The 26,027-nt window shown below is 39.3% G+C and overlaps 1 protein-coding gene and 2 long non-coding RNA genes across 3 annotated transcripts; 2 read left to right on the forward strand and 1 right to left on the reverse strand.

Moving 5' to 3' along the window:
- The first annotated feature begins 1,423 nt into the window (after window positions 1-1,423).
- Window positions 1,424-4,594, forward strand: LOC144583090 (uncharacterized). The gene is made up of 4 exons (XR_013536682.1): window positions 1,424-1,626; window positions 1,771-1,901; window positions 2,381-2,412; window positions 4,501-4,594. It is a non-coding gene; the product is annotated as an uncharacterized LOC144583090 (long non-coding RNA).
- A 5,830-nt stretch (window positions 4,595-10,424) lies between these two features.
- Window positions 10,425-13,456, forward strand: LOC140707326 (uncharacterized). The gene is made up of 2 exons (XR_012087279.2): window positions 10,425-10,633; window positions 12,876-13,456. It is a non-coding gene; the product is annotated as an uncharacterized LOC140707326 (long non-coding RNA).
- On the reverse strand, window positions 12,419-24,864 carry RBX1 (ring-box 1). Its single transcript, XM_020787923.3, has 5 exons — window positions 24,478-24,864; window positions 22,836-22,914; window positions 14,820-14,890; window positions 13,549-13,634; window positions 12,419-12,567 (listed from the first exon to the last, which is right to left on the reverse strand). Exons 1-5 carry the CDS (start codon window positions 24,553-24,555, stop codon window positions 12,555-12,557), a joined length of 327 nt encoding a protein of 108 aa, XP_020643582.1. The 5' UTR covers window positions 24,556-24,864; the 3' UTR covers window positions 12,419-12,554.
- Window positions 24,865-26,027: the final 1,163 nt, after the last annotated feature.

Below are 26,027 nucleotides of genomic sequence, written 5' to 3' on the forward strand. Positions count from 1 at the left end.
ATTTTATGTAAATTCTCCATTACGTCACCTTTCTTCTCATTAAACAAGCCAGCGCTGTCAAATGGGAGGTCCTCAATGTGGGATCTCGCATAATCTGTGATCCCCACTGAACGCAACCAAGCGTGTCTTTTAAGTGCAATGGCAGATGTCATAGCCTTAGACGTAGCATCTGCTGTGTGGAGAGATGCTAAACGCTGTTGTTTTGCCAATGTTGTTGCTTCTAGGTGGGTGTTGAGGACAGCAGCCCTGGTCTCCTCAGGAGCAGCCTGGAGAATTGGCAAGCGCTTGCTCCACAGCTGTCTCTGATACGCTCCCATAGCTGCCTGATAGTTGGACACCCTCATGACAAATGAGGCCAGAGAATAAAGCCTAAGGCCCAAAATGTCCAGTTTCCATCCCTCCCTGTTGGTAGGTGTGACCTTCGACCGGTTCCCAGCTTGAGATTGGTTGGATTGAACGATTATAGAATTTGGTGCAGGATGCTTAGTAAGGAAGGCAGTGTCATTCTTGTGTGTTCTGTAATTGTTTTCCACACATCTAGGAATCTGCAGGGACGTGGACGTTTGGTTCTATGATTCCTTAATGAGATCCAACATTGCTTTGCTGGAAGGAATGCCAAACTTAATGGGGGGATTTATTTTGATTAATGTTACCAAAGATGAGATCTTGTTTGGGAGGAGGTTGCTCTATGTCCAGTTCAAGTGATTTAGCCATTTGAGAATACGAGGTGAAATCCTGAAATGGAGAAGGAGGATGGAGGTCAGCCACATCTGAGTCAGGAGTAGGCAATTTTGAGGGAGATTCCTCTGAAGCCTCTGAAATTACGAAAATACGATGCAGAAGAATCCCTCACAACTGACAGAGGAGAAGGTGAAAGATGACGACTTCTTGTCACTTGGGCTGTGGCTAGAAAGGATGGTGCCAAAGTACTCACTTTAGGGGGATGATGGATCTGCGAGGGTGGTGCCTGGTGAGTAGATCAAGCATGCAAAGTGCCCTGAGAGACAGACGAGGCCGGTACCAAAGGGGCATGGGACCTCTTTGACGTGTGGAGCACTTGCTGATGTGAAGAGTGATGTTTAGTCATTGGCTTCGATGATGGGGGCTCGAGCTGATAACAAGCTTGATACTGACGTCAAGGGGGAGAGGATGACGTGGAGGAAGAAGAGGCATAGATATATCACACTCTTTTATGTCTTCCATACTCTTCAGTCTTGTAATAGGGATTGAAGTCGAAGTCGTCGTCATGGTATTGACGTCAATCACCCCTTCGATTGACCTCCACATATAAAGGTTTCTCGTACTCCAACAGAACTCAACGCTGAGAGGGGTGAGGAAAAACAACCACTTCCTGATGTTGAGGGTATCATCAGGCTGGAGAAATGTGCCAACATTTGGTTGTTCGTTTCTGTGGAGGAAACTGCTGGTGTGACACCTCTGAATTTGATAGACGAATTACTGTTGCCCGCCAAACAGACATAGGACTCGAATGGGCAGAGGCTGGGCTGGAGATGACATCAGCCTCAAGATGGCCTTGGTTCGGAGACTGGCTCGGTATTGAAACAGAAGCCTGAGCCTGTGGAGGTGGTACGGAGCCAATCCCTTCAGAGAGGGAGTCTGGATCTGGTAGGTCTCGAGATGATTCCTCAAGTATGGGTGATGGAAGCGAAGCTGAAATTGGAGGAATTTTTTGAGGTTGGGCAAAGTTGGAGGAATGCTTGTCCTTCTTTTGCTTACTGACCATTTTCTTTTTCTTGTGACCTTCTGCAGATGGTGGTTTCAACATTGACGTCGAAGTCTTCTTCAATGTCGATGCCGAAGATGTCTGCTTAGAAGATTTAGAGGATGTTCTCGGGGATGGAGTAGCCAGGACCAAAGAAGCAACGGATTCAGGTCGAGGGGTAGGAGGCAGAACCAAGGCTGACTCCATGGCTGCTGGGCTTGATGGGGAAAGTGATTTTTCCCAGCGGTACGATCTAAGCCTCTGCAAGAGGAGCTTAAGGGCCAGCTTGGTTAACTTCTTGCACTGAGAGGAGTGAGTTTAGTGCCTTTCTCCCAAACAAAACAACAGCAGTTGTGGCCATCTGTGAAGGGGATCTTATTGGCACACAAAGTACACTGCTTAAATGGACCTGAGGAGGCCATAAAATTTGTCAAACCCAGGGAGAGGAGGGAAGGGGAAAAAGAAGGAAGACTTCTGGAAAATGTAAAGAACTGTCCGATATCCAAGCCGAGAATCGGTATCCAAATAATCACGATCAAGTCTGTAATCCAAAAGGGAGAATCAGTAATCAGTTTGTAGGTCAAAAGCCGAAGAAACAATGTGTAAATCTGTGATTGAGTTCTTTTGAAATTACTGACAGTTCCTCTATTTTGGCAGGAAGAAGAGATGTGACCAAACCCGACGGGAGTGTACGGTTGTATATAAACTTCAGAAAGTTAAATGAAGTATCTAAGTTTGATGCATACTCCATGCCAAAAATAGAAGACTTGTTAGAAAGATTAGGAGGGGTGGAGTACTTATCGTTTTTAGATCTAACAAAGTTATTGGCAAATTCTGTTAAAAGAGACAGATAAGGAGAAAATGGCTTTTTCACACCCAAGGTATGGGTCATTTCTCATTAGTGTCTTTCTCCTCCTTGGATGTTCTTGATGCTGAGGACGGCTCATTTGCCTCCTGATCTCCTTCACAAAATCAGAATCCAAAAATTGTAATTCGTAAACTATCCAAGATCAAAATTTTCAGAGATACGGATGATAATCAAAAAGCCAGACCAGAATCACTACCAGGTAATTGGAAGAAAAAACAGCTCTAGGTACAAAGAAGTCCAATCGCAGCGGTGACAAAAAGGAACTGAGGTATTATGGGCGGGCGGAGCATGTGCGCCACAGGGAAACGTACTATTAATCACATGTTTTAAGCTCTAGAATATTCTGAGGAGTCCTGCACAGGCACAGTCCAAACCCAATTGTGTGCATTCACAGAGGCCACGAAGAAGAAACAGCTATGCCGTAGTGCATAAATTGTTGCTAAAGAGAGGATTTATGAAGGCATAAGATCAAATTCCAATTAATAATCAAATTAATAATAACTCTGTCATCATGCTGATTCTTACTTACAGTGACTTGTGGCAGAGTTTCTTAGGTATAAATATACAGATGAGGTTAACCAGTCCCTCCTTCTGGTGTCTCTCTAGGACTATACAATTTCCTTCCAGGAGGCAAACTGGAGAATCAGACTTCTGTCCCTTGACTCTATGGCTAGACATGCCACCTTATTTCAGATTGCTCTGAAAGAAATGCTGCTTGCTGTATATTGATGGAAGCACTGGCAGATGTGACCAAAAATAACTTCAACCATAGAAATGTATATGAAACAAAGAAGTAGTAGAAGAAAAAATATGGTTAATGAAAAAAGAAATGGAAAAATAAAGATAGCACCAAATACAAATAATTGGATAAAAACATCTGAAACAGACACTAGAGGAGCCAGGAAAAAATGATGGTACAAACAATATACAGAAGTAGGAAACTTAGTGAAGATCCATTATTCTTTTAATGTGTGTAGTACATTTGGTTTGTCATAATTTCCCACAGAGTTTGCATGACTTAGTGGGGATTTGAACCAAGGTCTCCCTAGTCCTATTTTGACACACTACCCACTAAAGCACAGTCTTTCAAAGTAAATTAACAAGGACCAAGAAATCATGAGACATACACAAATGAAGAAAGAATCAATTGACCAAGTAATGAGGAATTAAAAAGTAGACTGTTACATCTAATAATTACATTTAAAATAAATACGAAAAGAAGTACAGGAATAATAATTTATGATTATGACAGAAATTGAATGGTTTAGAGCTACTGCATTCACAATAAAAAATATCTATGATAATGTCCAGTCTTTAGTACCAGAGGAACAACTAGAATATATAATCGTTTAGGTTGCTAGTGATAGGCCCTTCAGCATAATGAATTTTTATTGAAAGACATGAAACAGTTCAACAACAGTCATACTTTTTATAGACATTGGCCAGAAACCTACTGATGTTCCCATAAGATTTGTGCAAATTGCTGTGGCTAATTGTAGCTGATTGATGAGATAATGGAATATACTTTCATTGTGGATTTGGATGTATGAGCTGGCATATTTAGCTACAATTAGCCACAACAAGTTCTGCAAACCTTTTGTGAATGTGAGTAGGATTGTGGCCATTTAGAGTGAATTTTAAGTTTTTCAATATAGTCAAAGGACAGGCAGGCAGTCCTTTTCTGGTCTGAGCAACATCTACTGAATTCAAATTGTAGAAAAAGCTTTGTCTTCATCCAATATGCAGCATATATACTGTTAAGCCACAAGTGTTGGATTATGCAGAGAAAAGAGAAGAATGGGTTTTCAAACCTTTAAAATGTGTTTAAAGAATAATTAAAGTGTAGGTGGAAAAGAGGAAGTCCAGGCAACAACTTGTATGCTCAACCTGTTCCTTGTGGCTTGTTCAGTCCAACAGGAAGAGGACAACTGGCTGAATCCAAGATGCAAATGCCACAGTGAGAGAGGGAGAAGTTCCAGCTTCTTTAACAGAAGTTGTAGCCCTGCTACTCTTGGGGAAAAAAACTGCTGACACCTGGAAGATACTAACAATTATGGCCCGGGAGCTGAAATTCCCTTTTTAAACAAAGTGCTCCAGGTGGCTGGTGAACTCTAGCTACTCTTGGACAAAACCTATTTTTAAAACATCAGTTTCAGTCCTGCTTCAGGCCTGGTGGTAAAACAGAAACTACCTTGGTCAGTCTGAAATGTCAGGAGAGTGGGGGGAATATGATTCTGTTGTTTTCCCTAGACCTTTCTGTGGCTTTTCAGGTTCACAATATCCTATCCTTCTGGACAGGTTATCTGAGTGGGTATAGGAGGCATTCCTGGTTGTTATGCTGGAATGTGTGGGGATTTTGTAGTTTAAAGTTCCATCTTGTGGCTATTAAGGGATACATCACTGGTGTTTAGCATAATCAAGTTATTGTAGTATAAAGATGCATTGTTCTATGATTCTCTCTCTGCGCAGGCGTGGAATGCCTTAAGACTGATAACCACACAACACCTCTATGGCCAAATTCTTATCTTATGCTAATTTTGCTTGTTTTGCGTGCTTAATAAAAACGTCTGGGGGGAAGAAGGTAGCCATCTTCTTCTTCTTCTTCTTCTCTACCGGTACCTGAATACTAACAAGATAAAGTCTGCAGTGTCTTCATTTATCAGAGATCTCTCCCTGGTTTTCATGCAACTGCTGCTTGGCTGGCTTCCAAGCAGGGTTCCCTGGGGATTTCCCCACAGGAATGGCTGTTTGTGGAAAGTTATGCTTTGATGTTATTTTGCTTGGCAGTTGTATTCTTTAATTTTCGCAAAGACTTATTCCCCCACCCCAACATACACAGTTTTAAATGTGCATGAAACCATTTGGAGAGGTCATCTGGACCAAGTTTTTGTCAGTATGCTAATATCAGCACCATATTGAGGCTTATTCCATACAAGATGGAAAGAATGTTGATAGATAGTATTAATGCATGTGGCACCTTTAAAAACTGCAGATGCTTCAATACAGAGGTAGATTATTGACTGGGAATGAGTGTTATGTACATATTATGCTAATGCTGTGCCAGCTACACCATTGTATTATGCCAATGCTTCACTGGTGACACTGGTTTCCAGCTAGGTCCCAACTATAATGATCATTTTATCTTTTACCCAAGCCACTACAGATTTCATAGCTTACCTGAAAAACCACATTGTCTTTTGTACACCCATGTGATCCCCGATATGCTCTGTTCTACATGTTCACCCCATCAAGTGAAGTGTTGTAGATAGCTGTTAGTTAGACCTTTCTTTGTGGTGGCATCCCACATGCAGCACAGCCTTTCCAAAGAGACATTTGTGGTCTTTTCAGTGTTAATTTTTATGAAGACATCTTTATTATTATACATATAACCTTTAAACAAAGGGCTCTTGTTGCATTAATGTGCTTTAAAGAATTGAACTGCAAACCTTTCTATCTTGGCTAGTTTTTATTTCTGTTTCCTATTACCAGATTATTAACACTGAACATATTTTGCGTTTTACTCTTTAAGCCTTCCCAAGAATCTCTGTTGATGGCCAGCCAAATACAGCAAATGTGTAGAGAATAACAGAAGGATCCCTTTGGATCAAGCCATAGCTGATAGTTACATTATCCAAGACTGACAATTGCTGTCCTCATAACTGTCGTGGCTTCAACTTAGTTATAAAATTGTGTCACTTTTTTATAGAACTGAAGAGCTCATTTGTATTGGATTTCTGCCCCATTTTAAATGCTTATTTTGTGCAAGGCATGTTAAACACTGTTTACCAAAACAATGACAGAATGATTATGTAAATATATTTTTTTCAAAGTTGAGATTTACATCAGATATAGATATTATACAAGAGAGACTAAGACAATTTACATTTCTGCTCACTAGATGATTCATAGTTCATTGTGAATTAGAGGTACTGCTAGTATGTTTGAATGCAATCTATACAGTTGAAGACTGAGACTATCAAAGGCTCTGTATGGGCTTGGAACTAGGCTACCGGAAGGAGGACAAGACAAATACCTGAAGAACAGGAAAGATAGGAAAGACTGGCTTTTGTTCCTTCCTGACTCATCAAAAAACAGCCATGTAAATGCAAGTCGTCATTAATGATGGTGTACTAAGATGAACATAAAGGCCTAGTCATGCTGATTAATACTGAGAAAGTAAAGTACAGAAAGCATTCCATGTCTGAACATGAAATCTAATGCCCGCTACTTAAATTCCTAAGCATTAACTTTCTGCAAAGTACATTAAAAATCAATAAGGTTAAATATACATTTTGTTTATCAAAATTTTCAGTATTATACCTAATAGAAACCATTCTGGATTAAAGTCTATATGTTTTTTAACATTTTAACAAGCCGTGTATATATTTTAAATCCAAAAGTTTTTAACTTTATCACAAGTCCACCATACATGATAATAAGTACCTGTATGTGCTTTTTTATCACATTTCCAACATTTATTAGACATATTAGAAAACATGTTAGCTAATCTAGCAGGTGGTAGGTGCCATCTATAAAACATTTTATATAAGTTCTCTTTATAAGATGTTGCCATTGTCATTTTACAATTTCTATTCCACAGCTTTGGCCATTTTTCTAATTCAATGTTACATTCATTTTTTGCCCATTTACCATTGTTTCTTTCACATGTTCATCTTCCACTTTCCAATCTAAACAAAATGTATATTTAATATTGCCTATTTTGACAGCAGCTAGGGTTGTATGGGCACAACACTGAAAGAATGAAGACATACCTACAGATGAAGAAATACCTAAGATGATTTTGGACTGTGTGGAAATGGATAGACTTACATTGAAATTTAAAAAGAAGATTCAGAATATTTTCAAATATGGAATCTGTTGTACCAATGGTTACAAACACAGTGTAGAGATTAGTCCCTAATCTGTATCAACAAATGAATATACCGTATTTTTCAGTGTATAAAATGACACTTTTTCCTAAAATAATTAGAGGAAAAATTGAGGGTCGTTGTATACACAGAAGGCGGCAGCAGGAGACGGAGGCAGAAGAACAGCCGTGCTCAGCTGCCTCTTGTGGCTGCACATTGACTGCTGCCTCCACCATCCAGTCGCCCCCTCCAGCACCACTGCTGGGGCTTACCTCCAGCTCATGTCGCCACTTTTGTCCCCTGCCTGAAGGAGATGATCGCTGGAGGAGGTGATCTGGCGGCGGCAGTTAATGGGCAGCAGCGAGAGGCGGCCAAGCGGGGCTGCTTCTTTGCCTCAGTCTCCACCTCCTGCTCCAGTCTCTTCCAGCACCACCTGCGGGCTCAGCAGCAGGAGGTGGAGACTGAGGCAAAGAAGCAGCCCCGCTTGGCCACATCTTGCTGCTGCCCATTGACTGCCGATCGCCTCCTTTGGCCAGAAGACAAGGCAGCATGAGCTGGATATAAGCCCCAGCAGTCGGCGGAGGCAGCAGGAGGAGGAGACAGAGACGGAGGAACAGCCGCGTTGGGCCACCCCTTGCGGCTGCCCATTGACTGCTCTGCCTCTGGCAAGGGTAAAAATTAGGGGGTCATCTTATATATTGGGGGGTCGTATACATGAAAAAAATATGGTAAGTTAAACCCATGTATCACAATGTTTAATAAGCACAGATTGATTTTACTAATAAAATCAATAAGGTTGATTTGATAAGTCTGTTTAACGTTTAATGGTTTGAATATGTGGTCTGAAACCAATTATAATAACTAGGACGAATGGAGAATCTGTGTAAGAAATTGACAGTGTTCTGATATCAGATAGGAAGACCTGATAATGGATTCTCTACTCCACCAAACTATCAGTGGATTACAGACCTACTCTGTTTCTTGTGATTTCTGAGTTTTTCCATTAACGTTTTTCTTACAATGTGTCAGGAAGAAGGGGAAGCTATTTTGGGGATCAGAACACCACCACAGTCTTGATATTTCCAGATTCAGCTTTAGCAGAGAAAGCCATTTACAACAACACAAAAAATCAATTTCCAGCAGTCTTTTGCATTTGATCTGTCTCCCAACTGCTGCATTTTCTTAAGCCTGAGGATGCAGAAAAGTATATTCTTGGAATGGACTTTGGACATGGTACTGATGGGGTCAGCACTAGGAGAAAAGTCAAAACAGTGAGATAGGCAAGAAGCTGCAAAGTTAAACTTCGCCTCATTTTTAGCTGGACTGGAATTATATGAAGTACCTACATGAAATCCTGATCCAGAGTCCACAATTTCTACTATGTTTTCCACACAATTAACATTGAAAGTTAATGATTCTAGCGTCTACATTTATACATAGACATAAAAAGTAGAATTATGTAGCCAATGGGAGGAAAAAGCTGAGGGAGTGGATTGTGTTGCCATCCTGAGCTAGAAGGCAAAGTATTAGTTTGACCGTCTGTGTTTTTAGCATGTTTTTTTCTCTTTTTGGTGTCTATTTTTATTTTCATTTGTTTTTCTTTTGGCTGTCATTTTTTATTTTCCTTTTTTCTTGGTCTTTATAATATAGTAGATTTCACCATTTTACAAAGACTAATTGTTATATTGGTGATTAAACTAATTGTTGACTACCAATATTTACTATTAGGGCCTTCAATATGGAAAGATGAATGTTCTCATAGTTTATCCAAATATATTCTCTTTTTTAAAAAAGTTTGTTTTAAATGTTTCCTTACTGTTATTATTACTGATATAATATATATTAGGGTATAGCGTTACTATGACTATAGCTATACACTCACAATGGCATTAAATTTTATTACATGGAATATTAAAGGACTACATTCCCCGGAGAAAAGAAAACAGGAACTTTCTAAACTTAAAAAACTTACAGCAAATGTGGCATTATTGCAAGAGAATATCTTGTAGAATATAAAGATACGATAGGATCTTCTTTTTTTTTTTTAAAGCAAAGTGTGCTGCTTATATACTGCCCCACAGTGCTTCAAGCACTCTATGGGTGCTTTACAAGTTAATTATGCACACTACACATTGCCCCCCTAAAGCAAGCTGGGTACTCATTGTACTGACTTTGGAAGGACAGAAGGCCGAGTCAACCTTGAGCTGGCTACCTGGGATTGAAGTTTGGTGGATACTACACTGTACACAAGATTATATATTTTTCTCATTGGTGCATCAAAATTATTTTAGGTTAGATTTTTTTTATCATTTGCTTCGATATATGATAACGTGTCAGGTAAATGAGACAGAAATTTCAGACCATGCTCTGTATCCTTCATTATAATGCTAACTGCTGCGGTCAAAAACTCTGGCTCATGTCTAAATGTTGTACTTTTGAATGATGACAATTTTAAGAAACAGATGTGATCCAAACCTAAAGAATATTTTGAGCAGAATGAAGGCACAACCTCTTCATACTTTATTGATAGGCGTGTAAGGCGTATATTTGAGATAGCATTTTGACATGTTTCACACAAGAAATAAAGCAGAACTAATCAGGAAGAAAATTTGGAAAAGACAGTGAACTCTCTTCTAAGTCAATTTACAAGATTCTCTAGTTTTTTCTCAAAGGTCACAAGTTAAATATGAATGTAATAACTTATGCTCTGCTAAAGCTGAAACTTGCATTGATATGTGTGTGCCAGAGATATCAGGAAAGTGATGAGAAAACAGATAAAATGTTGGCATCTTGTTTAAAGCAATCAAAAATTGGAATTACCGTATGTTCCCTTGATAAAAGGGAATCAAAATATTTCATATACAATACCAAGACAAATAAATTTAGCATTTCAGAAGTATTACACTAAATTATATAGAAAAACAATGCCACTATAGGTTGTGAAGTTGAATCTTTCTTCTTGCAGCTGATTCTTCCACAACTAAATACACAGGAAAACAAGATCCTTTCAAGACCATTAGGACAGAAAAAATTAAAGGGATTATTTTGAAAATGAAAGATGAAAAAACACCAGGACCAGACAGTTTCCCTATTGAATTGGTACAAGAAATATATGGATTTTCTGGCCCTCAAGCTTGTTCATGTTAATCATTGAATCCTTCAATGTCCTTCAAGGTACAGTGCATATATTTCTCTTATACCTAAGCCTGGTAAAGACCATACTAACTGAACAAATTACAGATCAGTCTCCTTAATTGATGTAGATGCTAAAATATTAACTGCAGTTTTGGCTAACAAGATCAACAATAGTACATCCAGATCAAACGAGTTTTGTTCAGCAGACAGGGAGCAACTACAAGTAACTAGTTTGGCAGCTTTCAAAAATAGATTGGATCCAGCTGCACTGATTGTATTGCATGCTGGAAAAGCATTTGATAAAATATATTGGCAATGTATGTTTGTTACTTTAGAAGAATTTGGAGTTCCAGAAGAATTTGTAAAATGGATTAAAATGTTATATTACTGACTTAAATCACAAGTAAGGGTAAATGGAGTCCCTTCTGATATGTTTCATTTGGAGAGAGGTACAAGACAGAGATGTCCCTTGTCTTTAGTGTTATTTATGTTTGGAACCACTGGCATGTGCTATCAGACAGAATAGGCCGATCTATGGCTTTGTTCATGAACAAGTAGTATTAAATGTAGCTTTATATGCAAATGATTAATTACTAGTTATTAGTAGGTTAAAAATATCTATACTGGAATTAATACAAATTATTGATAATTTTGGAAGAATATTAATTGGTCAAAATCTGAGCTCATGCCAGTTGATAATTATAAAATATCAACATTGTTTATTAAATGATTATTTTGTTAGTGTCAAGTAGTATTAACATATTTAAGTAGTTTGATCCTAAAAGATATCTCTCAAATGATTAAACTGAATTTATATAAGGCGTCTAGAAGTATTTCTAATGATTGAGAAAGAAGTGCATCACTTATGTTTAGCATGGAGTAAGGTTAAAACACTTAAGATGAACATATTGCCATGAATAATATATGTCAGTTTCCTAATCTTTTCTGGGTCACATCTCCTTTTAAAATAGCCAAGTCACCTGTGATACCACAACCACATTTACATAAAATGCATTTTTAATGGGGTAAAGTCAGTCTTTCTCAGAAAGTAGAGGGTTCTTTCTCCCCTAAAGGATCTCTTTCTCATACATACCAATACACACTAACTTTAATATCCTGCTTTGAAAGGTCAAGGATCCAGCCATCTTGAGTCCCCCAAAAAACATTTTGTGACCCCCTTGGGGGGTCACAACCCTCATGCTTGGGAAACACTGATATATGTGCTTCTTGGTACTTCATTGTATATTCCCTAAGTATATTTTTAAAAGATTGCTGGAATATTTCAGGCATTCATCTGCAAAAATAAAAAGTATTTTTAAAACCCATTAACTATGCTGGCTAGATGTCATAGGAGTTTCAGCCTAACAATAAACTGCTTTAGAATCCTTTCATTATGGGGAAACCGTTGGGGGCTTTAATTTTCAAAAATTGCCAGTGGCAAGATGACTTTTGGAAATTACAGACTTCCTCTTCTCTTGTAGCTCCTTATAGCTTCCCTATGATAAAATATTTCACAGGAGCCTTTGGACCTGTTATACCTTCTGGATTTAAAAACTGACATAATGTTTGCAATCATGGAGAACTGCCTACCTCCATAAATTTGTATATGTAGTGGTTTTTGGTGTAGCTAGCTGTGTAGGCTACAAGGCTTCTAGATACATTCTTTTTTATTTTATGTGGATATAATGTGTATAAACAAACAAAGAAAGAAAAATGTTATTCAAAACTTATTAATGTAATAAAAGGACCTAGAGAAATCCCCAATGATTGGTATGCATCTACTCAACAGTTTAAGACAGTCAAATAAAAGAAAACTCAAGGAAGTCACCCATCAATATTTATTACACTTTACAATAATTATGTGAAGATGAAACAAAAAATCAGATGCGATGGGAACAGCCACTTGCAAGGTGAGAGGGTTAACTAGATGCAGAATAGACTTGTTATCTTCTCTCTCCTGCTAGTGTCCATACCTAGAAAGAGATTTATTCTCCTTTTAGGACTGAGATGTAATTATGTTAGCATATGCATAGCTTTCAAAATGTGAACTCTGACATTAGCCGGCTATACAATCAATGAATCAGGACCTGCAAATGTTAAGACCGTCAAATAGATACTACTGGATACAATTTCAGGGATGGGCCTGCACCAATTTTTAAACTTTGCGGTAGTAGTTAATTTCTAAAGATTATGAATGTGTTGTTTCAGTCATATCCACTCATTTTTGCCAAAACAGGCTTAATTTATATGGATCTGAAATCCCATTCTACTGATGTTATAGGCAGGACAAGGAATTGCAAAAGTATCCTCTTCAACCTGCAAAGAAGGCATGGCATTTTGAGAGACTCTCAACGACAATGGCTGCTGTTTTGCTGAATGGACTTTCAAGGATCAGAAGAATCAGAAGAACTGTCTCTTTCTCAGCAATTAGGCAACTGTTCTGTGTTTGCTGAGGCAGTATGCTTTGCTTTTCAAATGGAAAGGACACTAGTTTTGTGCAGAGACGGTATGTGCAAATTAGAGAAAATCTGATGAGGAAAAAATAGTGTTCTTTGTATTTTCTCTTGCTGGTGATGTAAATCTCTCTCAAGGTCTTTCAGTGAGTCAAGGCAGTTTAAACAGAGGAGAACCTGAATTTATCAAACATTCTTTGCATGCCTAGTCATGAGTACACATAGAAGTGTCCTTTTAATCAATGCTACTTTTCTCAGTTGCCTAAAGAATTAAAACTTGATCTGCACACATTCATCTGCTTTATAGCCGTGCCAGAACTGTATTAAAACAAGTTCTAACTATAAGAATATTTTGTTGTTCTTGTTATCTTTTGTCAATTCACCTCTGACTTATGGAGACCCTATAAACGAATGCTCTCCAAAATAAGCCTAATAGCTTGCTCAAATTAAGGGGCATGCCAAACTTAAATTTTCTTAATTAGAAAAGCACAGGATACTTACTTCTGGAATTCCCATTCTCTGTTGTCTAATGGGCACACCTGTCGAGTCTTAAGCCAGCGAGAGATACAATGGAAGTGAAAAGCATGCTGGAAGAAAGACCAAAGTTACTTAAACAGCATGTTGCCAACTGCATATATTTCAATGGGAAGTGAGGTGGTGGAACAAGTAGTGAACAGTGGGAGAAAGTGATCATCAAGAATTAGAAATATTGATATGGAACAGTTTAAGTGAACACAGCTGTATAAAGAACCAAAGAAGCTCACGAACATCAAGAACAGATACCACTACCTATGTTGGTTGTCTGAACAGCCTTGTGTCTACTTCATACAAGAGCATTTCAGAGCTCCCTGACAAAAAAGAGCTTTTTGGCATATTTATGCAAAGCAGCTTTCTAATACACTGGAAGTGAAATTTTAAAGGTAGGGAAGGGAGAAAGAAAGCTTTCCACTGCAAAAGGGAGTAATTATATCTGATAAAAATTCCCTTGTATTCTTAGAATCATATGCTCACAGTGGATATTTAAGTACTGTATGTGATCAGGCACAATATGTACCTAGAGCCCTTTTGCTGTTTTCAGAGATGCAGTTTCCACAAACCAAGTCAAACTGCTTTTAAAACTAAGCATCTCGTATTCTCTCAACTTGAATAGCCGCAGTGAAAATTAGAAACACAGCTCCAACTGTAGCTAATTCCCTTAAGTGATTTCTTCAAATCTACCATAGATTGTGGAACTTGCAAAGAATATCCTAGTTGGCTAAAAAGAAAAGTATTATGCTAAATTAAATTGTTCATCTCAGCTAAAATATATCAACTGAATGAGTGGCACTTAAGGCAAAATGTATGTTAAGTTTCATTGATTTAATAGTCTGCTCAAATTGGGATTATCAGATTTAGCTCAATATGTACAGAATTTAGTTTTTTTTCCATAGGAAAGTGATGATTAATAAGTATAATTGCAATTATGATCATCCAAGTAGGCCAAGGCCAATGACAGATAAACCTGCAAGTCATAATTAGTTGAGAGGAACTGAAAAACTAGCTTCCCTTATCCCAAAAGAAAGATGACTGCATTTGCTCTTGACATGTATGCTGTTTGATATTTCTTCAGCCTTGCCTGTCACTTATTTGTTGCATTCTCATGCTCATCGTCAGTCTAGTTTGCAAAAATAGTGCTTCTTGATGGAAATGTGTAATTATTTCATTTTAGATTTATTTATTATAAGTGGAAGAGTCAGTTTTCATAATGGTTGAAAAACACATTGCAGACTTACATTGCAGACACCCCATGCAACAGTGCATTCTTCAGAGGTAGCAGATGCTTGGTTAGCTTGACATTCTATGCCTGTGAGAACAAGATTAAAGAGTTTGACAACACTGGAGGGACAACTTATGAAGAAATAGATATTTTTCTATCAAATGTGAATGTTTTACAACATAAAGGAAATAGTTACACTATGTGATGACAATTATAATTTAATATGGAATCAGAAAAGCCAGTTCTCCAGTCCACATTTGTGGTACATAATAAAATGACTATAATATGAGAAATTACTGAAGGAAGTAGACTAGGTGTAGCTATACAGTACTGACAGTTTCTGCCCATCTGCAATAGTTTCAAGCATAGATTCCCTCCCAATATAACTGTACTTTTTAAAAAAAATCCTCCTGTGTTATCATGCTTTTAAAGTTAACAATACTTCCATACACATTTGTTCTGAATTTTTTGTACTGGCAAGAAAAATGAAATCTGACTGAACTATCCAGAAGCAACCAGAATCTGTCTCAGTTGCTGATTTCAATGAGTAGTGAAGTTCATCAGGGACTGTGAGGCCCTTCAGAGACTTTAGGTTCTAAGATACCTAAAGCTTTATAGGTCAGACCCACTATTTTTACTTCACACAGAAGGAAACCAGAAGCTAGTGAAAATCTGTCAACACCAACAAAATGTGATGAAGTCAGTAATCCAAGTTAATAACCTGGCTGCCAACTTTTGAACAATTTCCTTAAACATCCTTACATGCTGTGCACAACAGTAACTTATCGTGGGTATTACTGATGGACAGTTGTGGCAGAACTGTTTTCCCTCAAGACAGGTTCAAGTCGGCAAATCAGTCTGAGCTTGCAGAAAGCAAGACATGCCACTTCAACCTTCAGAAGTGGGGTTCAATTTAAATGTACACTAAAGCTGTAATTCTGATCCTCCGAAAGTGTATGACCCTATTTGCAATATGCCATATACAATTTCTATGGCAACTGTACAGTCCACCATCAATGCATTCATATTGGCTATCTGGCTTTTAGTTTATTAACCCTAATTCAGGCAATTAGTGACTCCAATCACCTATTAAAGATGTCCGCTGTCATGCTTGGATCAGATGAAAAGACAAAACTCCAGGTCATGAGCCAGTGAAAGCAGAGGTGGATATCACTAGAACACTAATGGTTCTTCACTCTGAATCACAGGACTATCTCATTCAATATTTCACACAGACATTAAATAGCATGATGGAGATGACTGAATCCTGTAGCTTCCTGTAGCATCTGTGTTGTACGGCTAAGCTGAAGTCTACTGTGCCATCTTCCAGAAACATACTGTTTGGAAGTGCAACCAAATCAAGTTTGCCCCTCCTTTCCCCAAAAGAGATCCTAAAAATACCACTGCTGATGGTACTGAAAGGTTCAGTTACTGTTATATGCCTACATAAACATTCAGAAACTTCAAGTAGTTCAAAACATATCAGAAACGCAATCCCTAATATCTACATATTTCAGTTTATACAGACATTAAGAGAACTTGGCTACTAATTTATGAATGCTAAATTAACCTTTCAATGCACCAACATGTGCAACAAAGTTTCAGTGAATTTTCCAATGATACCAGTGCTTTTTCTTTGCCAGTATATAAGCTTTCCTAATATCATTGGTACAACTGAAGAGATAAACAGAGAGGTTAACTATGAAAATGCTTAAGAAAAAGACAAAACCATATGCTAGGTTTTATTTGAGAGACTGTAATTTGCTGTTAGGAACAGCCATTCTCAATGGGGGCCTTATGGCTCTCTAAGGGGACCTAGCACATTTGAATGGGGGCATAGGCTGGAAATAATTTTTCACAACCACCTTATAAGGTGTACTAGGTAAAAGGTAAAGGTTCCCCTTGACAATTTTTGTCCAGTCGTGTTCGACTCTAGGGGGCGGTGCTCATCCCCGTTTCCAAGCCATAGAGCCAGCGTTTTTGTCTGAAGACAATCTACCGTGGTCATATGGCCAGTGCGACTTAGACACGGAACGCTGTTACCTTCCCATAAGGTTTACTACAAAACTTATACAATGCTGATTCAACCTAATTTTCTTTCATATTATGTTTATCGCTATGGTCAAAATGGCTAGTTTAGATCACTGGTTCTTAACCTTGGGTTACTCAGGAGTTTTGGACTGCAACTCCCAGAAGCCTTCACCACCAGCTGTCCTGACTGGGGTTTCTGGGAGTTGCAGTTCAAAAGCATCCGAGTAACAAAGGTTAAGAACCACTGGTTTAGATCAGTGGTTCTTAACGTGGGCAATAATGCCCCCCAGGGGGCGATTTCATTTTTCAGGGGGGCGGTAGAATGAAAAGGGGCGGTGCGGGGGCAAAAGAACAGAAGGGGGGCGGTAGGGGGGCGCTGGAGCAAGCCAAACCTGTGAAGGCAACTGCAGCCGCAGTGCTGGCAGTAGATCCGGTGCTGCTGCTGCCGCCAGATGATCCAGCTCTTTCTACCTGCCACGTCTCGCCTTTCTCCTTTAGGGGAGCATTGAGTGTGGATCAAGTGGAAGGAAAGTGTCTCTTGGGTCCTCATCCTCGCCCTGTGAAGCGCTGCCTTGCACCCGGGTGGGGAGGGAGGGTAGGTAGGTAGGTAGGTAAGATATCATCACCTCAGGGAGGGGGGGCGATGATAACTTCCTCAATGGCTCAGGGGGGCATTTCTTTCAAAAAGGTTAAGAACCACTGGTTTAGATGACTCAGGAAGAAGAGTACGTACTAGAAGGGATGGAGTAGATAACACCAATTTTTAATGAACTATCCAAACAATATTTCCAAGCATCATTTTTATCAACTATCCAAACAACAATTCTTCTAGGCCATCTAACTCTGTGAAATGGTTTCTTGAAACAAGTTGGCTTTGTAAATTAGTTTGAAGTTAGCTTGTTTCAGCAGTATGATTAAGATTACCCATCATTTGTATGAGTTTAGATGTTACAATAAACTAGGATTACTCTAAACAGTAGCAAATACTTCTAAATTCACCTGAAACTAAATGATGGGAGTTTTAAGACAGATAGAAGTACAGTACTTCCTTCACATAGTTAAAATAGAATTCATTGTCACAAATGGTGTAATAATTGATGACCTGAATGAGTTTACAGGTGATAGAGATAAATTCATGGATGTTAGCTTCACTGATGGCTATTGCTAATGATGACTCTTATTTCATTTAATTAATTTTTACCCCATTTTTCTCCTTGTAGAAGGACTCAAGATGGCTTATAAACAATTTTAAAATACACATATTAAAACAATTACAAATATTAAAAAATCATTCTTTAAAAATTAAGCATATTAAAATGTTCTAAACAAAGTCCTGTTTAAAAAATTTAAGAAACATTTTAAAAGATAAAATGACAGCTCTTCTTTTAAAATTCTTTCCACAGAAGTGGTTTATATCTTAAAAGCCTGCCTGACACTTGTCTGACACTAGATAAACAGGGAGGAAGAGCCAGCCTACTCTCCTGTGGGAGGGAGTTCCACAGTAATCCAAACAGCATGTAACCAAGATCTCTTCCACTGTCACAGTATAAAAGCTATTGGAGAAAGCAAAATGGAGAGCGCACTTGAGGTCATGTACTCCTGTCAGGCTCCTCATAGGTTAACTTCTCATAGGCAAGTAATACAAGACCATGCTAGTTTAAGCTGGCTGGACAGCTCAGCGATTTGGAGCATCTAGCTGCATTGCCAGATAAGGGTCAGAGGTTTGCTTCCCCACTGTGCGTCCTGGGTGAAGAGTCAGCCTGTGTGGCTTTGAGTAAGCTATGTATCCGGTCCTAGAACATAATCAGAAGAACTGGTATACTACTTTTAAATACTCAACACCAAGTTTCCCTCTAAGATGCACGCCTGCGTCTCCGCCTTCCTCTGTGCAGCTTTCCTACTGCACACAACAATTGCTTGAGCCCCTTTGGATATGGTCGCGGCAGAACCTGCATGTGGAAGGTAGAGTCGTACACACATGCAGGGGCAAAGCCATGCAACAGAGAAGCGGAGCCCCACCTAGGGGGCTGGAAATTAGACAGTATGTTGCTCTACACTTGGGAATAATAATAGGAAGAATCAACGTACATCAAAATAAATAGTTAGGCATCCTTCAGTCTCGAGACACTATGGTAACGTGCTCTGTATGGAGGACTTGGAACAGCGTCTAGTGTGGCTGAGAAGGGCAATTCGAGAGTGACAATCCCTTCCACACTGAAGACAAATACAATCTGTCCCCTGTCCAGCTCCCTGATTTTGCTGGTTTTGGGACTGCCTCTTTGCCTCGGTCTGCTGGACAAGGGTCTCTTCAGATTGGGAGAGGCCTTGATGCACCGCCTGCCTCCAAGCTGAACGCTCAGATGTCAAGGTTTCCCATCTGTTGAGGTCCACTGCTAAGGCCTTCAGATCCCGCTTGCAGATATCCTTATATCGCAGCTGTGGTCTCCCTGCACCAATTCTCCATACAGATCTTTTGGAATCCGACCATCAGCCATTCTCACGACATGCCCAAACCAATGTAGACGTCACTGTTTCAGTAATATATACATGCTAAAAATTCCAGCTTGTTCTAGGACTACTCTAGTTGGAACTTTGTCCTGCCAGGTCAACCAATACTATCAAAATAAATAGCATAAAATTATGAATAACCCACGATTAATAATGGGTTTACATCTGCTGATGAGTTATTGGGAAAGAACAATGCTGAGTAGACTGATATCAGGTTAAAGAAGAAAGATTTCCTCTTATGAAAATTGGCTTGTACCTCTAAGGAATATTTATCATTTGTAGCAATGCAAAAGTAAAGCTGTGGATGCTTATTTAAAACCTTTCTCTTGAGCAAGTTATGGTAGAAAATACAAGTCCTGCCAAAGAAATTTTTCAACAATAATTCTACTAATAAAATGAATGGATATCATGTGATAAGGATTTAAACAACACAACAGAAGATATGGTTCTGCCAGCAAAACCCGATCTAAATTATTATTGCATGTTAATATTGCATACATCTACTACAAATATATGACCTACTACAATGGTGTGTTGGCATCTGTTTCCTTGGAGGATGCCATCAATTTGCTTAAAAATTAGCAGGCAGCCCAGCATGAATAGATTAGATCAGCTTTATTATGATATGGGCACAATAAAGCTGATTTAAAGCATCTATGCTGGTCTAACTACAGATAAGAGTTTTTAGATAAAAATGTTAGAAGAAAAAGCAGATGACAGGTCTTAATGTTTCCTTATTACACATGTACATTTGGAGAACATGGGATCAAAATATGAAACTGAAAGAGTTTCATATTTTGGACATGAGCAAAAATTCCTATTGCCCATCGTATGAAATAAACAGCTTGGACATATCATCATTTACTCTGAATGGTTTTTTATTTGATACATATTAGGACAGAGAAGAGCAGGGCAACCTATGACCCAGAGATGAATCAATACTACCAACATCCTGCATCACTGGCCAGACGGGATAAGGCTGACAGCAACTTGAATCCAACAACACCCGGAGCATCCAAAGTTTTGCAGCCATAATATAGTCAAAAGCAATTTGGATATCATATGAGTGTGACAGATGTGTAACCCTGGCATTTTTTAAATGGAAATTTAGTTTTCCAGTCTGGACATATCAGAGAACCCTAGATTAATACAAGTTACATTCTTCAACCATCAGGGCACTCAGTGTGAGAGTGTATGATGGAATGCTCAGCACCAATACACTTTTTCTGGTTCATAAACCATGGTATTTACAAAATCTCAGACCACCATGAAACTAGGAAAAGAATTTTTGTTCTAAACTGCAAAACTTTCTTAGGAGCTTGTGCTGAAGAAATGTTATTACACTAGATACATCTCTTTGGATTCAGTTCTGACAACCACATTTGCACAAATTCCCTAGTGCAAGGATGGAAAAATAGAGGATTTTTTGAGGTTTCTGGTTTACAAGGACCTAAATTGTGATAATCTTTGGCCACTTACATGAAAGACCTAGGTGTCAGTTGATACCATGGATTAAATACTAACCACATATTAGAGTCTGAGTACTGAATCAAGAATGATAATGTGTAAGCACTTATTCCCAGTTTGTACTACTAACAAAAGCTTGACACAAAATTGATATCGATTTTCATGGAAGTATAACTACCTGAATAATTCAAGGCTCAATCCCATTATATCAGAGTAATGCTGGAATAAGATGAATGATTCCAAGTACAATTTTTTCTTTTTCATACTGTGTTGCTAATTTTATTGGAATGATTAACTGGTTTCACGTTAATCAATTTTTGTTCACCATCCAGAGTATAAAAATTGCATAAATAAATGTCAGCAATTTTAGAGGCACAAAATTTGTTAACTCAATACATTTCTATCTTCTGTTTTCCTTACGGGATTGTCATATGAAACAAAAGTATTTTGACAGTGCATTGGCAAACTTTTATCTTGAAGACATGACCAGTTTTACCATGCTGCATGTATTAATATCATGAACATAAGAATTGTTTTTGGATTTTCTTTGTATAAATCCACAAACTTCCTTCAGTGTAGTACAGGCCTATGAATGCTAGGATAAAGAAAGCTTTCCTTGCATTTCACAGATTACACTCAGTGTGAGAGAGCATTTGCAATCTTCGTATCTTCAAATCTATTCGGTGAGTGAGATTATGCAAGTGCAGTTAGTTTCTCTCATTTCTGTACAAAGAATGTTCATGAGACCAAGATGTGGAGAGAGACCATTACTACCTCTATGATGCAGTTCTCTCAACAACTGGGAGGAACAGAAGCAGCAGTCACTACCCCAATCCAGCTTCAGGGGAAAAAAGGGAGGACAACGAACTAAGCATTGTGCAATGGCAACTACTCTTGCAGATTCTTTTAGCATATCTACAGCTTCTGGCTCCTTCTTCACTCTTCCTCCCAGTACTCTTCTGTGCCTCTTTGCTGTTGGGTGGAACAATAGCATGATGAGACTGCTGTGGTTTTCTTCCTGTGACTGGGGCTTGATATGGCTGTGACAGGGATTGACAAAATTTAAAGGACAGAAGGCAGTGTGGAAAGTCCCTCCCACACTCAAGTCTTCTGAGTAGAGACATATTAGCAGACACACACAAATCACAGCTTGCCACTAAGGCAACCAACATTGATGGACTATGAACCTTTACATACCAGCCACAGAAAAAGTAGAGAAGAGCGTTTAGGATAAAAAGGCTACATATTTAAAAAAACAAACACAGCAATATACAAAGCTGAGACAACTCAAACGACTGAGTAGCAAGGTTTAAAATATAGCCATACATGCACTGTCACAGAAAATGAAGTTATTTTGCATAACTAAAATGGATTTGTAATCACTGCCTCATGGTATTCCAAAAATAGGAGTTGAGAAAATGAAACTATAAAGCAACAATCTCTACATTGTGTTCTCAAAGGCCTTCATGGCCAGGATCCGATGGCCATTGTGGTTTTTTCGGGCTGTATGGCTGTGTTCTGGAGGTTTTTCTTCCAAACTTCCTAACACCCACAACAAAAAACACCCTGATCACAGGAAACACCCAATTTCCTGAACAGAAAAAACCCTGATCCCACAGCTACAAAATACTCAACAATCCCACACACCACACCAGAACACAGACAGAATTCTGGCTCCTGTCCTCTGAGGATGCCGGCCACAGAGACTGGCAAAAGGTTAGGAAGAAAAACCTCCAGAACATGGCCAAGCAGCCTGAAAAATTCACAACAACCAATTCTTCAGAGGAAGCCTGTAAAACTAGTTTACATGTACATTACAGATGTACTCTTAACGTGCGTACTAATTCCATCTCTGAAACTTAATTACTCCCCTGTTCTATCTATGTAGCCTAAGTTCACAATTCATCATGAGCTGCACAGTCAGCAGCAAAGTTACCTTTTTCATCCCTTTATTGCCCTTTGCTGTCTTCCTCTGTACATACTTGATTATAGTGACTACAATATAATACTCTCTACCATTACTTACAGAGATCCATAATATGGTTTCTGCAAATGGCACAGTTGTCAACCACAATATCCCAAGCCCAGAGTGCGACTGCATTCCACTGCAAGAAGAAGAAAAAAACACTGAAATGTACTGTACAGTGAAGGGGAGAATGGTTTATGAAATAATTATTTGAGTTAATAGAAAAAAATGTGAGTAGAGCTAAATTTATATGTAAAAATCATAGTATGTTAAGAAGATGGGGAAGATATCATTCATCCTGTATTCAGCATGGACTTAAAAACATGATTCTACACAGCTAACCTACAAAGAGAAAGACTAACATTTTCATCTAAGTCAGAATGCTGATATCATTCTTTGAAAATAATTATGTTTTCTATTTTGGCAACAGACAATTTGATTGGCCCCAGTATGTCCAATGTTTTCTACTGGAAATAAAATATGATGGAGAAAGAATGAAAAGCATTTGGCAAATTGATGGACAAATGAAATTAAACAGCCAGGGTAAACCTTGCTTTCATTGGTTGTTCCCTACTCAAATACTTGTTAGCACTGAATGCTGGTCCTGTTACTCTTTTTGAAGCTGGGTCAAACTGCCAAAATAAATTCTAAATGAATGCATATTTTACTCAACCAGCTGCAATCATCATACTGATGAAAACTATCGTACTTGATTTTTTAAAGTAATGATCACTACAACTGAAGTAGAAAGAGATTCACCAGGAGTTGAAAAAAAAAACATATATCAAACTAGGAAATGCCATTTTAAGACAAAATAGTGATTCCCAACCCCACCACTATTGTCTTTTGCTAACTTTTAAATATCTAATAATCCATTATGATGTACCTTTGTAACTACTGTTACTAGATTAGAGAGTTATTAGAACCTATATATCTTAATTCCTTTGGACTTCAGCAATATAATTTTGCTCCATATTAAGTCCAGCATAATAAATATGATGCCTAACCTTAGTAGTTCTTTTGTGTGTGTGTACACACACACACACACACACACACACACACACACACACACACACACACACACAAAATCTACAGAGTGAAATTTCTATCAGGTTATCTCAGTTACTACAGTAACAAGTCCAGATGCCTCCTACTTTTTCATATCAAACTAACAGTTTCACCAAATAAAGTGATGGAGGTACATGTAAGCTAGCATTGTCATATTTAGCATGCTGCTTAAATGAGCATTTCTGAAGTGATTCACCAAAAAGAAGCTGAACTCAGAAGATCTACGTACTTTCCTGATATGGAGACATATATGGGAGCATCATTACGCCCTGAAAAAAAGATAGCATAGCCTGTAACTCTCCCCTTCACTATACCAAACCAGAGAGTCGGGAACTGCAACTCACGCTCAGATATGACTCAACTAGAAAGGTCCACAGAAACGAAGTCCTCACTGAAATCTCCCGATCAACATTTCTCTTGCCGCCCTCGATCGCCAAGCAACAACCCATCTATTTATTGGTCCGCTCACTCTCCCGCATGGCAAATCCCTTCCCAGTCTCTGGTCCAGAAGGATGCTGACCAGAAAGCCCCACTTAGGTATTCTCCCGGTTAGAGAAAGAGGCCGGAAACACGGCTCCTACAAATAAAATCCGCGCTTCTTCGTTCCACCTACAGCCTTCAACACCTGCCTCACCTTCTTCACTTCAAAGCGCTTTTTGCCAGCACCGCTATTGGTCCCACTCGGAGTATCTACATCCATTGCGGCAGCCATTTTGGATAAACAAATTCCCGGCAGACTCCTCAACGCGCACGCGCACGATTCAGAGCGAAACCACGCGAGACGTCAGGGCTACCGTTTTTTAAAAAAACTCCGTAGCCTCCATAGTTGCTTCCCTTCTTTTTTTTTTCTTCTACAAACAGGTGTGTGCGAGCGAAGGGGGGGGGGAAACGGGACTCTGGTCATGTGCCACACACCTCTTAAAGGCGCTGGTTAGGGCGGAGTCCGTTATGCAGGGTGTTGCGTCGTCTTCGCCTTCCCTCATCGCGCAATTGCTTAACGCCGCGGGGGTGGAGGAGTAGGAAGGCGGTGGGAGGAGGGCGGTGGGCCCAGCGCAGGCTTATTTAAAGGGACACCCACGAATTACTCCATATCAGTTCCTCAGCAACGGAGAAAGCCCGAGGTCTGGCACACAGGGCTCTCCAAGACCGTGAATCCGGCGCCTGGGTTGGCTGAGATTTAAGGGGCCAAGTTGAGGAAGCTTCAGCTTTGCTAGTTCCTTTCGCCCCCGCAACGTCGCGACGTTAACACAAGTCCGTGTGTGTGTGTGAGTGTGAGTGTGTGTGTGTGTGAGAGAGAGAGAGAGAGAGAGAATATGTGACAAACAACGAGGTGTTAGGATCCCTTCTTGTGAACTCCGTCAAGGCAAAACAAAAACAAAAAAACCCCACACAAAACCCTTCCTTTCCCAGGGAGCTGACTCTCCCTCGGTCCCTTTATACCAACCTCGGTTAAAATGACCCGTCTTTGCCTTTGCTGAACAAGCAGCGCAGCCGATCTCTGGAGAAGCCGCTCCTCACCTTAAATAGTGCGTGGGCGCCCTTCTGCCCCCTCCTTTTGTCTGGTGCAGAGGGGCAGTAAAGCCCACGAAGCGGCAGCTCTTGGATCCCTCCTAGCAATGCGCTCGAAGAGCAGGCCCGCGTAACCGTGCGCACGCCGGAGCATCCCCTTTTGGTGGGATAATCCTTTTTTAATACATAAGGGCTGGGAAAACAAACCTTTCTCCTAGTTTACTCATAAGTAAGCTCCAGTGAGCTTGGCTGAGATAACTTTCCACCTATCATGGGTGTCCAGAATTGCCCATGGTGAGAATTTCAGCCCAATAACATCTGGAAGGCCATGTTGCCCACCCTGGTTTGCTGATGGCAGTCCTTACCAGCCTTGGTTGTCAGAACAGTAACTGCTGGTGTATCTATAGCATAGTGAACTTCAGACAACTTGCATCAATGTATCTTACACACTTACCATTCTGGTGCCTAAATTTTCTTATACCTGCTGTCACAATGACTGGAAATAACATCCCACTACCTGTTCTAGCAGTGACCAAAACAGGAGAGAGGAGAGAGAACTCAAGCACCACCAGTATCCTTGCCATTAAAAGTTGCACTCTTTTTTAAAAAAATCATTAAAATTTCCTCCAATTCTAATACAAGCATACAAAACTAGGACTGCGGATATAGGAGGGT

Source organism: Pogona vitticeps, chromosome 5, assembly GCF_051106095.1.
Source record: "Pogona vitticeps strain Pit_001003342236 chromosome 5, PviZW2.1, whole genome shotgun sequence".
Classification (NCBI taxonomy): domain Eukaryota; kingdom Metazoa; phylum Chordata; class Lepidosauria; order Squamata; family Agamidae; genus Pogona; species Pogona vitticeps.